Here is a 13,474-nt window from a genome sequence, read left to right on the forward strand (position 1 = left end):
ACCAAAAAAGGCTGTGCAAGCTGATAGCATCAGTGTCACTTCAGACACATATGGTTACAACTAAATACTTAAAAAATTAAATAATATACAACAATAAATCTTCAAACTCAGTTAGCTTCAATAAATAAAATAACTTATTTGCATAACATGCTTAATATGTAACAAACCTGAAGAAGCAATTTTAACAGAATCTGACCTCTTGTTTTGAGAGTTTGAAGAACCTGGAGGAGCCCAGACCTGCCTTCTAAGGTCACAAACTCCATACAATAACCAAAATGTTGAAAATGTTCATTAACAGCTGGAGTAACCAAGGCTTGGATATCTACGGGCAATGTTTGTACAGGCACTGGGGCTACATGTATGTATTTACCTAGTTGTAGTTTTACAGGGCCTGGGCTTTATGCTCGTGTGGCCCCATCTCCATATCTACACTTATCCAATTTTTCTTTAAAACTATGTACACTCTTTGCTAACACCACTTCCTCACTCAAACTGTTCCAAGTCTCAACACATCTTTGCGGGAAACTAAATTTATTAACATCTCTCAGACATCTTCCCTTCCTCAGTTTCTTACTATGCGATCTTGTGCTTCTAATGTCATATTCTTCTCTCAGGATTAGTTTCTCATTATCCACTTGATCCATTCCGTTAATCAATTTATAAACTTGTATCAGATCCCCTCTCTCTCTTCTGTGTTCCAGGGTTGGTAGATCCATTGCTTTTAGTCTCTCCTCATATGTCATCCCTTTAAATTCTGGAACCATTCTTGTAGCCATTTTTTGTAGTCTCTCCAATTTCCTTATGTGTTTCTTTTTATGGGGGGTCCACACAACTCCTGCATATTCCAATCTAGGTGTGTGTGTGTGTGTGTGTGTGTGTGTGTGTGTGTGTGTGTGTGTGTGTGTGTGTGTGTGTGTAATGCATTTGTGCATATGTGTTTCAGTTACTTCTCGTGTGGGAATGTCTGCCTGATATATGATGATGGGAAAAAAAAAAAAAAAAAAAGGTGTAGACATGATGCACACTCAACTTTCATTGTGTGTGTTAAGATGTTAAAATTCTCCATCTCTAATAACCATCCATATCTTGCCTCTAGCAATGAGTGAATCCACAAAATGTGGGATTATGACAAGCCTGACACAATGAACCACAGCTATGTTGAGGCAAAGGAGAAGAAAATGGTATTTTCTTAATTATTGATATTGGCACATGTCCCTGAATGCTGACTCCCAGTTTGTCTTGGAGACTGAACATCAATTCACATCCTAATCTGTAAAAAGAAAACTAGCAAATCAATGAAGGAAAAGCTGACAACATTTCTACTGTCCAGGATAAAAGTATCTCTACACCATTCACAGGCAACCTCAATCCATCAACCCAGCATGTCTCCAGCATCACCACCTGAGCCTGACGAGCAACTCAGCAGCTCAGTGTCAGACAAGCAGGTATCACATGACAAGGAGAAACACAGTGAATTTAAGCAGGAAATTCAGAGCCTCCAACATCCTCACTTAAGATTAAGACAAAGGTGATGCTTTTATGGTCATGCAGGCACTTAATTCACATAAAATAATGTACAAACACATGCACGTGTGCACAGCCAAATGTCTCTCTCTCTCTCTCTCTCTCTCTCTCTCTCTCTCTCTCTCTCCACATTTACATAAGAAGAATATTAAGACTAGATGCATGGGTGACGAGTGATGACAAGAAATATATATGGATTTCAACACAGATGCACTGACATTTTGAATGGAATGAAAGAATGAATTGCACCAATGGGTGCTCACAATGTAAAGAAAGGCAGGATAGATAGAGACAAACAACAGAGCACTATGAGCATTGCTCAAGGACTGTTCACTACAACTATGTCACTATACACACATACACACACACACACACACACACACACACACAAACACACTGGTGGAAATGGCATCCCCTCATCTCCGTGCCTTTTTTGCCTGTTTGAGCCGCAGCATCTTGAGTCGCTTCTCCTCCTCCTCCCGCTTCATGTCCTCCAGGTCCTCCTTCAGGCCGATCTTGGCCGAGATCCGCTCCTCCTTCTGCATCTGGGAAAAAGACGCCTCCATGTCGTCCACGTCGTCGTCTTCGTCCCTACAGGTCACACAGGCAAGGTGAGTGGGAGGCACAGCAGGATGGAAGGACAATTTTGTGCCACCATGTGGCCAAGCAAAAGTATTCATGGTACTGGAGACCTTGCTCATGAACTGAATATATGGAGATCAAATTTGCCATTGTCCATAACGATGAATGACTATAAACAGTGGCTGAATTTATCAGCTACAAAGGTGTGGAGTGAACATTTTGGTGCCAACAGACAGTAATGAAGGTTTTTTGTATGGCACAACTATGTGCAGTGATACAGTTAGAAATATTAGCAACTTATCACAACAGACAGGAAAATGTGTGAAAAACAAAGAAATATTCAGACAGGAAAAAGGAAATGTAAGTGAAAGCTGACAAGTTAAGTTCTGATGGACGTAAAGGAAAGAGAGAAGGAAAGATATATGATACAAGGGCATCAATAAACAAAGCTAGGAGGAGAACAGAAGTAAAAAGGAGAGGAGGAAGCAGCAGTGATGTGACAGACTCCAATCTGATATGGGCAGTGTGTTCTCAGGTCACTATTTAACAGTCACTGCCTTCTCCTATACACCACACAAGGACAGGACCATCAAAGTTAACATCCACACACATCAAGACTTGAGACTTATTAGACTGAAAGCACAAATACCATAATCCAAACTCCCTACCTGCCTCTGTATTTCCATCTTCCTATAACCTGAACTCATATTAGAGAAAGATTTGAAGATATTCTTTTGACTTTAACTCTCTGGGACCTGCATGGGGATTGGCATCTATGTGGGCCTTTTTGTTGCCCTTGGCTAGATATTTCCTGTAACATAATCAAAAGAAAGAGTAAAGGAGCCAGCCTACTTACTTGTATTTGTTGCGATCGTATCCAAACATCCTCTTGATCTCGCTGGAAAAGTCCATTTCATCCTCACCATCATCAATAAAATCATCCATCTCAGAATCATAATCTTCTTCCTCGTCATCACTCTCAATGCGCATCTTCCCCTGGGGGCTCGGGGGCCGCTGTGGCCGCCTGTGCATCCCCGGAGGTGGTCCCGATCGACCCTTGGGAGGCGGCGGCGGCTTGAAGGGTTTGTTGGGCCGCACGTCCTTGGTCGGAGGAGCCGCTGGTTTCTGGGGTTTGCCTTCTCTGTACGGAGGTGCAGGCCGTGAGGAGCCTTGGGGCCGTGCATTTTGTGGAGGCCGGGGTTTTGGTGGTGGTGGGGCAGCTGGGGTGTCCCGAGGCTTCTGAGAAAATGGCACAGCAAAATATTTGGAGCGGTCGGTTGCCTTGGGCTCTGGCTGCGGTGCCTCCAGTGCCTTCTTTAGCTTTGAGGCTCCACTACCACCACCACCACTGCTGTTTCCGCCTCCTTCACCACCCTTGCCTTTGCCCTTCTCGCCTTTCTTCTGTTTGTCGGTCTCAGCGTCTGGCGGCGACGGCTTCTTTTCGGGCGGCAGTTTACCCATGCGCCTCAGTTTCTCGTCTCTCTTCCTCCTGCTCTTCCTTCTCCTTGGCAGTGAGGGGCCGGTCATTGTCTTTCTTCTTGTCCTTGTCCTTACTCCGAACCATTTCCTCCTTAGGGGGTACAATGGGAGTCTCCTGGTGCTTTTTTTGTGCTACACGCAACAGCTCCTCAAAGCTCATGGGTGGCGGGGCGGCCTTGCTTTTGCTCTTCTCCCGCGCTTTCTTCTTGTGTTCTTTCTCTGGGTCGTCCTTGCTGCCCTGGTCATTGCCGTATTTGAAGTTATTGTACTTGTCACTCTTGTAATTAGTTAGATTGACGTTGACAACTTTTCCCCTGGAATCTTTGGACTCTTTGGAGGAGTGTGGGGTAGCCAGTGGTGTGCCATCGTACTCATCCCCATCATTGATGAAATCATCATCCTCCTCATTGCCTCGCCTCTTGCGCTTCCTCCGCCGTGGACCAGACTCATCCTCCTCCTCCTTCTTCAGCGTGTTGATGACGCGACTCTGCAATGAAGCAACCAGAAGCCTCACTACTCACCACAAGCCATAAGTCACAACTCAACATTCATCAGTGTCACCACTCATCAGAGGCACCACACAACATTTAGTACTCACCAGGGGTCACCACACAACACTCACCACACACCAGGATTCACCACTCATCAGGGGCACCACACAATACTCACCACTCACCAGGGGTCATCACACCACACTCAGCACTCACCATGGGTCACCATACAACACTCAGCACTCATCATGGGTCACCACACAACACTCAGCACTCATCATGGGTCACCACACAACACTCACCACTCACCTTGATGTCATCAATGTTTCCTTTCTTGTTGCGCACAAATTTGAGCTTGTCGTCCTCAGGCATGTTGGCGTAGCGATTGGCCAGTTTGCTGAAGATCTGCTGACTCATGTTGGACTCATAGCCATAGTCATCCTCATCACATTGCTCCTCCCCATGGGCGGTGGTGATGTCCTGTGATGCAGAAGGAAGTGATGTTAAACATGTAATGCACCCAATCTTTCCCTTCCCTTGTGTACCACTACACCACTACACCACACTGCCACCATCATTGTGTCTACTGTCCTCACCTTGGCATCCTCCAGCACAGACTTGGAAGCTCCTTTGCTCATGTTGATCATGGCCTTGATGCGCTTGTTGGACTTCCTGTCTTGCGCTCGCAGCATCAGCAGGTTCTGTAGTAAATATATGTAGCAGTTAGTCAGGGAAACTGTCTTATCAGATTTGACTCCCGAGTCAATTTTAAACAGCATACACGGAAAACAATGGATACAAAGAAAATGGTCACTTGCATTATACAAGATCACACACACACACACACACACACACACACACACACACACACACACACACACACACACACACACCTCTTCCTCTTGCTCAAATAAACAAGGAGCATCGGAAACAAAAAAATAATATTTCGCCTTCAAAAACATTCTTTCAATTCAGTCACTATATGAACATGTCATGAAAATTACCTGTAACCTTTAATTTTAAGAGTCAGTGAGGGTTTTAGAAAGAAAAAATATAAAGAAGACATGTAATTCACTTTGCTTTTCAGTGATTCTAATAGCAACTGACGTGACTTACTTATGAAGGCAGGATCCATTGTTGCAAAGGAACAAAAACTTACTGGCTTCCCTGAATAGAAGAGGTGTGTGTGTGTGTGTGTGTGTGTGTATTTACCTAGTTGTAGTTTTACAGGGCCTGGGCTTTATGCTCGTGTGGCCCCGTCTCTATATCTACTTATCCAATTTTTCTTTAAAACTATCCACACTCGTTGCTGACACCACTTCTTCACTCAAACTGTTCCACGTCTCAACACATCTTTGTGGGAAACTATATTTTTTAACATCTCTCAGACATCTTCCCTTTCTTAGCTTTTTACTATGTGATCTTGTGCTTTGAATGTCATATTCTTCTCTCAGGATCAGTTTCTCATTATCCACTTGGTCCATTCCGTTGATCAATTTATAAACTTGTATCAGATCCCTCTCTCCTTCTCTGTTCCAGGATTGATAGATCCATAGCCTTTAGTCTCTCCTCATATGTCATCCCTTCAAATTCTGGAACCGTTCTTGTAGCCATTTTTGTAGTCTCTCCAACTTCCTTATGTGTTTCTTTTTATGAGGGGTCCACACTACTCCTGCATATTCCAATCTGGGTCTTATTATAGTACTTATCAATTTCTTCATCATTTCTTTGTCCATGTAGTGAAATGCTACTCCAATATTCCTTAGCAAATTATATGTCTCTGAAAATTCTATCAATATGGCTTACTGGTTGATTGTTTTCTTCCATCGTCACTCCTAAGTCCTTTTCCTTTTTACTTTCTCCAGTTCTACTCCATCTCCCATCTTATAGATTCCCACAGGTCATCTTTCACTCTTTCCCATTTCCATGACATGGCTTTTGTTCACATTGAATTCCATTTCCCACTTTTACTCCATTCCCAGATCTTATTTAGGTCTTCTTGCAGTATTTCACAATCCTCTTTTGCTTTATAACTCTGCACAGTTTTGTATCATCTGCAAACAGATTTATGTAGCTGTTCACTCCTTCTGGCATGTCGTTTATATATATGAGGAAAAGTATTGGTGCTAATACTGACCCCTGTGGCACTCCGCTGTCTACTGCTCTCCACTTGGACTTCATATCTTTAACTACCGTCCTTATTTCTCTCCCCCTCAAATAATTTTCCATCCATCTCAATGTGCTTCCTTTTAAGCCACCCTTCTCCTCTAACTTCCACAGTAATCTTGCATGTGGCACTTTGTCAAATGCCTTTTTTAAATCCAAATAAATACAGTCAACCCATCCTCTCTCTCTTGTACTCTATCAACTATTCTAGAATAGAAACTCAATAAATTAGTTACACACGACCGTCTTTTTCTAAAACCAAATTGGCTATTTGATATTAATTTGTTGTCTTCAAGGAACTCGATCCATTGTTTCTTTATTATTCTTTCACACATCTTGCATATTACACTAGTTAGTGATACCAGTCTGTAATTTAAAGGTTCTTCCTTCCTTCTGCTCTTATATATGGGAACCACCTCAGCTCTTTTCCATTCTACTGGTACTGTTCCATTTTCTATTGAGCATTTTATGATGTTGTATATAGGACTTGCTAGTTCTTCCCTACATTCTTTCAGTATTCTGCCTGAGACTTCATCCGGTCCCATTGCCTTCTCTTCATCCAGTTCCTTCATTAACTCTTTTATTTCAAGCTTGGTTACTTTAATCTCTTTCATATAGATTGTCTCTCTATTACCCTGTGGCCTTTCAAATTTGGATTCCTTAGTAAAGACCTCCTGGAATTTATTATTTAATAGTTCTGCCATGTCTTCCACCATCCTGTTCTTTCCTTTTAACTTTTCTATTGTTTCTTTTTGCCTTATTTTTCCATTTATGAATCTGTAGAACAATTTTGGTTGCTCCTAACATTTTTCGACAATGTCCTTTTCATAGTTCTTTTCCTCTTCCTCCCTCATCTTAGCATATTCATTTCTCGCTGCCTTGAAGTTTTCCTTATTTTCTGGTTTCTATTTCTCCTCCACCTTTTCCATGTTCCATCTCTTTTCTCCTTTGCCCTGGCACACCTTGCATTAAACCAATCTTTCTTTCCTTCCTCTTTAGGTCTATATTTCAGGATATATTCCCTGACTCCTGTTTTGTATATTTCCAAAAATAAGTTATACTTCTCTTGCACTGTCTCTGAGTTTTCCATCTCCTCCCAGTTTACGTTTTAAAATAGTTCTTGAGATTCTCAATATCAGCCTTTCTGTAATTTAATCGGTCTCCTTTGTATGAATCGTCTCTATCTTCCTTTCCCTCTTCTATATCCATTTCTAATATTACATGGTCACTCTTTCCCAATGGGCACTTATATCTTATATCATCGTTCATTTGTATACCCCTTGTAAAAACTAGGTTCAATCTCACTGGCTCGTCGTTTCCTCTAAATCTTGTGGTTTCCTTTACTCTTTGGTCCATCATATTATCTATCATTAGGTTCAGGAATCTTTCTCCCCATACCACTCATAATTTTCCCAGTACACTTCTTTACAATTGAAATCTACTAATATCACTTTTCTCCTTTCTTTAATGATTCTCGTTAGACTTCTTATTGTGTCATCTATCATATCTTTTTATTCTTGATTGGTCCATGAATGTGTTTTTGGTGGCACATGTTACAATGATTGTTAACTCTTTTTTATTAATATGCATATTAACTAACATACAGTACTTCTGGTTTTCCTTCCTCACATTCCACTTAGTTTATCACCATCTCCTTCCTTAACATTATCATGACTCCTCCTCCTCCTTTACTCCCTCTGTCTCTCCTCCATACATTATACCTATTATCCAAGTCTATTTTGATTGCCTCATTTTAGTTTTGTTTCAGCCAGGCATACAATATCCGGTTCTTCTCTCTTTATATAATCTCTTAATTCTAATTTACTTGATAAAACACCGTCTATGTTCGTATACATCATTTTTAGTCTCTTGCCTTTATCACTTTTAGTTAAACTTGTTGCACTTCTTCCTCTTCTTTCTCTTTTATATACCATTTCCTTATCCTGTCTCCTAGAATTCTCCAAAAAAATGTGTGTGTGTGTGTGTGTGTGTGTGTGTGTGTGTGTGTGTGTGTGTGTGTGTGTAAGTAGTATTTGATAGATATCATCCTTACCCTATAAACCAAACTATATGAATCCAGCATGTGATCAGTTATGATGAATAAATGACACACACACACCGCGTAGTGTAGTGGTTAGCTCGCTCGACTCACAATCGAGAGGGCCGGGTTCAAGTCCCGGTAAGCAGCGAGGCAAATGGGCAAGCCTCTTAATGTGTGGCCCCTGTTCACCTAGCAGTAAATAGGTACGGGATGTAACTCGAGGGGTTGTGGCCTCGCTTTCTCGGTGTATGTTGTGGTCTCAGTCCTACCTGAAGATCGGTCAATGAGCTCTGAGCTTGTTCCGTAATGGGGAAGACTGGCTGGGTGATCAGCAGACGCCCAAGGAGGTGAATTACACACACACACACACACACACACACACTTAAACATTTCTACTACAAATAAAGGAGTACATAGTCAACTTGCCTCCTTCTTTTTGCGTGCCACCTCATTCTCCTTCTGCTTGTCGGTGACTATTTTGTCAATGACAGCCTTGACTGCCTCCACCTTGGGACCTGGCCGAGCCTCCTTCTTGGGCCGAGACAGCTTGGTGGAGAACCTCGAGACTGAGGCCTGGAACAGTGGTGGCAGATTAGGTGGAAGAAGATAGGCTTGCAGTCAACATTGAGAAATATTAACTCTGTGTTCAGTTCCACACCTCCATTACCAGTGTACTGCAGCACTCGTCACTCAGTTTTTGGCAAGCATCACCTGCTAATTTTGAACAGGAAACTAATATCTTAATAAAATTTGACTTACAACTTAAATATTTGACAAATTTCCTGTATCCCAGTAACAGATCTTAGCAATACTTCATTATACCATAAAAATCATGGTAAATACACAGTAAAATTGGCCCTATTGCCTTATCAGTTCCTTCTCTGGTACGCTGCCAAATGATAAACATCGACCAAACTTGATTGTGGAACCTGATCGCAGCTCATATACTTGAACTTGAACCCTTTCAAGAGCAAGGGTTCAAGACATTTACCTCCTGATTCTGACCACCATTTTTAACCTTAACCTATGCCCTTCCTACTTCAGCAGGCTTTTATTTTCCTTTTTTGATTGCTATTTTTGTTGCTCTTGGCTGATGCCCTTCCTACATAAAAAAAAAAAAACTTCAGACCATGGCAAGGATTCCAAGCAGTATGCCTTAGGAGACCCGGCACCATGAGCACACACGGTCCCACTACACCATGGTGATCCTGAATTTGGCAGATGTTTATGATTGGATAAGAAAATAAACAAATAGAAGGAATCAATGAATTACCCAAGACAGGAGTGCCATATGGTAAGGCTCCTCGCTGCTGCAGGATCACCAGGAGAGGAGGTTGAGAGGAAGGGAGACACATAAAAGGATGAATACCATAGCCTGTCTTTTTTTTCCTTCTTTTCGTTTTATGTAGGAGTGGAAATCTGGCCAGGAGCAACAAAAAAAAAAAAACTAAACAAAAAGACCCACTAAAGATGCCAGTCCCCGAAAAGGTTAGAGTGAGTTAGCCAAAAGAATGGGACAAATGACTTGAAACCCTCCAAATTACACTAAACAAATTTAGGTCATAGCACAGCACAAGACAGCGAGAGTTTTAACCTGCCAAGCCACACAAGGATCAATAAGAACACAACACATAACAAAAGTAACAACTATAACAACAGCGCACGGACCACAGCACTCAAAAATTTGCTATAGACCTCAAACACAGCAACCCTTTCAATTTACTTTTTATTCATTTATTTTTCTTATGCATTTATTACATTACAGCATTACTTCTTACATTAAGGCAAGAAAACAGCAGTACCAGTAATTGAGAGCTATTAATGTTCAGGTAAGGATGCACCCCACAGGAACAGACCAGCTTTGAGGGAGGGAGGAGGTGGAATGGGGGGGGGTGTTATCGTTGACCTATGACCTGGTTCTCCACCCCCCAGCCCACCAGTCAGAACAGCAATAGTGGAAGTAGAAAGGCATGAGTAAGGGGTGGTAGCATCGCCTCCTTGTCCCCTCCAAAAGCACACCTCCCTAAACATGAGAGACATAGGCTGCACATGACTCTATAATGAACCCTACCACCTCCCCCCCATACACACATGCACACACACGCACATGCACGCACATATACACACGCACACGCCCATTCTCGCCCCTACAACAGCCCCGGCGGCGCGTCCACACTGCCGTAAGCTAAAATGAGTGTGAATCGAGGCCAGTATAAATAGTTAGGTTGCAGCTCGGCCTGTCACCTCTCCCTCACGCCTTCGCTCTCACCTCCTCCTTGTTGGCCTTATCATTGGTCTTGGCTAGTTCTAATAGGTAGCTGAAGTCCATGGTTGCATTCCCTTCCCCCAGGCGCCTCCCACGCGTCGCACTGCAGCAGAAAGTGGTGTTCAGTGATGCAAATGTCGCCTCTCACCCTCGACTCCTCTCGCCTCCACGTATGGCGACCAACTGGCGGGAAAAAGGAAACATGTTCGTGGCTTGTACGGTGATGCGCCCCTCCCCACCTTCGTGTCATTGGGAATTGTTGCTACAGGTGCTTTACTGCCTTACCTGGCTTTATTGGTGGTGAGTGGGTAATTATTTTCACCTGGTGAGGAATGTTATGTCAATTTTCTATGTGGATAAGTTGGGATCAGCTGAGGAAAACCTACTCTGCCATGGTGGACTCAAGTATATTTCCAGTGCGGTGTCTTGATCACTTCTAGCAGGTTTTATTACAGATTCCTCAGGGTTTTAAGGTTGATAGGTGTATTTTTGTGGTTTTGTTTAATTCTAGCAGCTATCTGACAAAGGTTCTACATTATCAGTGCGGGAAAACACCAATGAAAACCTGACATTATCTATTTCTTGAGCCCTTTAAAAAATAACTTAAGGAGAATTGAGTCAAAATAAGGGCTGATGCCATTTTAATGCATACTTCGCTTTCTCAGGTTACTAACGGGTATCACACTCTGTGCCTCTCTTGTGGCAAGAAGAGTTTCATGCTATACTTATTACTTGGTTATGTAACAAAGATTTTTTTAAAGCCACATCGTTTTCTTCACACTTAACCGCACACAATAACATTTCCAAAACGTATATAGTTTCCATTTGATTTTTCCAAAGCTGTTAGTTATAAGTAATGTAAATATGTCATATTCTCAAACGGAAAGAGAGTAACAACGTAAGAAAAGTAAATTTTTTTTTTCCCATACACACGTATAGCGATCATGGCGCCAAACATGAATAAACAAAGCTATCCACATATTCACATGTAGGATATGATTATGTTCACAGCATGTACAGATACCACTACAACCATATGATGCTGAGTGATATAAAGGACTACAGGCCTGCGGGAGAAGAGCCTTGCCTTCTGGCGGTCTGAGAGACAGGAGAGACATGCTGCGGGTAATCCTAAGTTAGTTATAGGGCATGTTAGGGTATGAATGACTGGTGCTGCTGCTGGGACTATAGTGAATGGCTGCGGGGTGAAAGGGAAGGCAAATGAAGGAAGACAAGCATGGAAATGGAAGGGAATGGATTCCAAGTTGTATGGAGAACATGTATGGTAATACTCTGGAGCAAAGCTGTCTCGTGCACTTCCTTTCATTGGTCAGCCGACTCTTGCACATTTTAAAACTAAAGCCATTTTTCATTTAGCATCAATGATTTTATATTCGGAACAAAATTTAGATGAAGTTTGCAAAATTTCTGCCAAAATTTGTGAAGGGCCGTGACAGCCTTGGGCGTCGCACGGGGAGAAGGTGGCTGTCGGGTTCGGCCTGGGGCCCAAGACAGGGAACTGGCAGCAGGTCCTTCTTTTCCTTGGCGGCCTCAAGCTTCACTATAGTCATCCACTTGCAGCGTCTCACACTATGCAAAGGGTCGCCATGAGCAGGGGATCAATGTCTGCCACTAACCAGATAGGGGGAGTCCTGATGGGGAGATAAGGGCTCCTTCCATACAGTCTGGTGGAGGGTGTGTAGTGTGTACGGGTCCCTTGATTGTGATGGCAACGGGCTGAACAACTCGCCATGAACGAGGCCACGCTGTGCGCCATGCACCGGACACTGGCAGTACGAGGGGGGTCCTTTAGGGGTGAGAGGGCTCACTTCATGACAGTGTTTGGGGAGTGGTGTGTGGCGGGTCAGTACCGTGTGGGGCGCGGCAAGATTGCATCGTCAGTGCCCTCACACCTACGGGACTGCTGGGGCGGACCCTTGGGGAGGAAGAGCTCGTCCCGCTACCCGTATGGATAGGAAGACTTCAAGGGCGCACTGTACAGCCATCACCACGCCCGCATCGTTATCTTGGAAACTGGAATCGTTATTGTGGAAACTCGTATCGTTATCGTGGAAACTCGTATCGTTATCGTGGTAACTCGTATCGTTATCGTGGAAACTCGCATCGTTATCGTGGTAACTCGTATCATTATCGTGGAAACTTGCATCGTTATCGTGGCAATTGGAATTGTTATCGTGGAAACTCGTATCGTTATCGTGGAAACTCGTATCGTTATCGTAGAAACTCACTTTGTTATCGTGGAAACTCGTATCGTTATCGTGGAAACTCGTATCGTTATCGTGGAAACTCATATCGTGATCGTGAAAACTCGTATCGTTATCGTGGAAACTCGCTTCGTAATCGTGGACACTCGCATCGTTATCGTGGAAACTCGTATCGTTATCGTGGAAACTCGTATCGTTATCGTGGAAACTCGTATCGTTATCGTGGAAACTCGTATCCTTATCGTGGAAACTCGCATCGTTGTCATGGAAACTCGTATCGTTATCGTGGAAACTCGTATCGTTATCGTGGAAACTCGTATCGTTATCGTGGAAACTCGCATCGTATTCGTGGAAACTGGAATCGTTATCGTGGAAACTCGTATCGTTATCTTGGCAACTTGCATCGTTATCGTGGAAACTTGTTTCGTTATCGTAGAAATTCGTATCGTTATCGTGGAAACTCGTATCGTTATCGTGGAAACTCGTATCGTTATCGTGGTAACTCGTATCGTTATCATGAAAACTCGTATCGTTATTTTCGTCGTGCGTATCGTAATCATCGTTATTTATTTATTTATTTATCGTGACATCAAATTCGCTCCAATAACTCACATAATCTATCCAGCAGTACAAGTCTTCTATGATTAAAAAAAAAAAAAGTCCAACAGAGCTCAATACTTTTTTCAAACACATATCGTAT

General features: G+C 42.8%; 1 protein-coding gene across 1 annotated transcript; it reads right to left on the reverse strand.

Annotated features, from left to right (window-relative positions):
* Nucleotides 1–1,179: 1,179 nt before the first annotated feature.
* Nucleotides 1,180–10,731, reverse strand: LOC123505252 (protein SPT2 homolog). Its single transcript, XM_045256472.1, is given in 7 exon segments — nt 1,180–2,115; nt 2,963–3,580; nt 3,582–4,072; nt 4,386–4,556; nt 4,673–4,777; nt 8,710–8,856; nt 10,553–10,731. Coding segments are annotated over 7 exon segments (1,767 nt in total). The 5' UTR covers nt 10,613–10,731; the 3' UTR covers nt 1,180–1,940.
* Nucleotides 10,732–13,474: the final 2,743 nt, after the last annotated feature.

Source organism: Portunus trituberculatus, chromosome 17, assembly GCF_017591435.1.
Source record: "Portunus trituberculatus isolate SZX2019 chromosome 17, ASM1759143v1, whole genome shotgun sequence".
Taxonomy (NCBI): Eukaryota; Metazoa; Arthropoda; class Malacostraca; order Decapoda; family Portunidae; genus Portunus; species Portunus trituberculatus.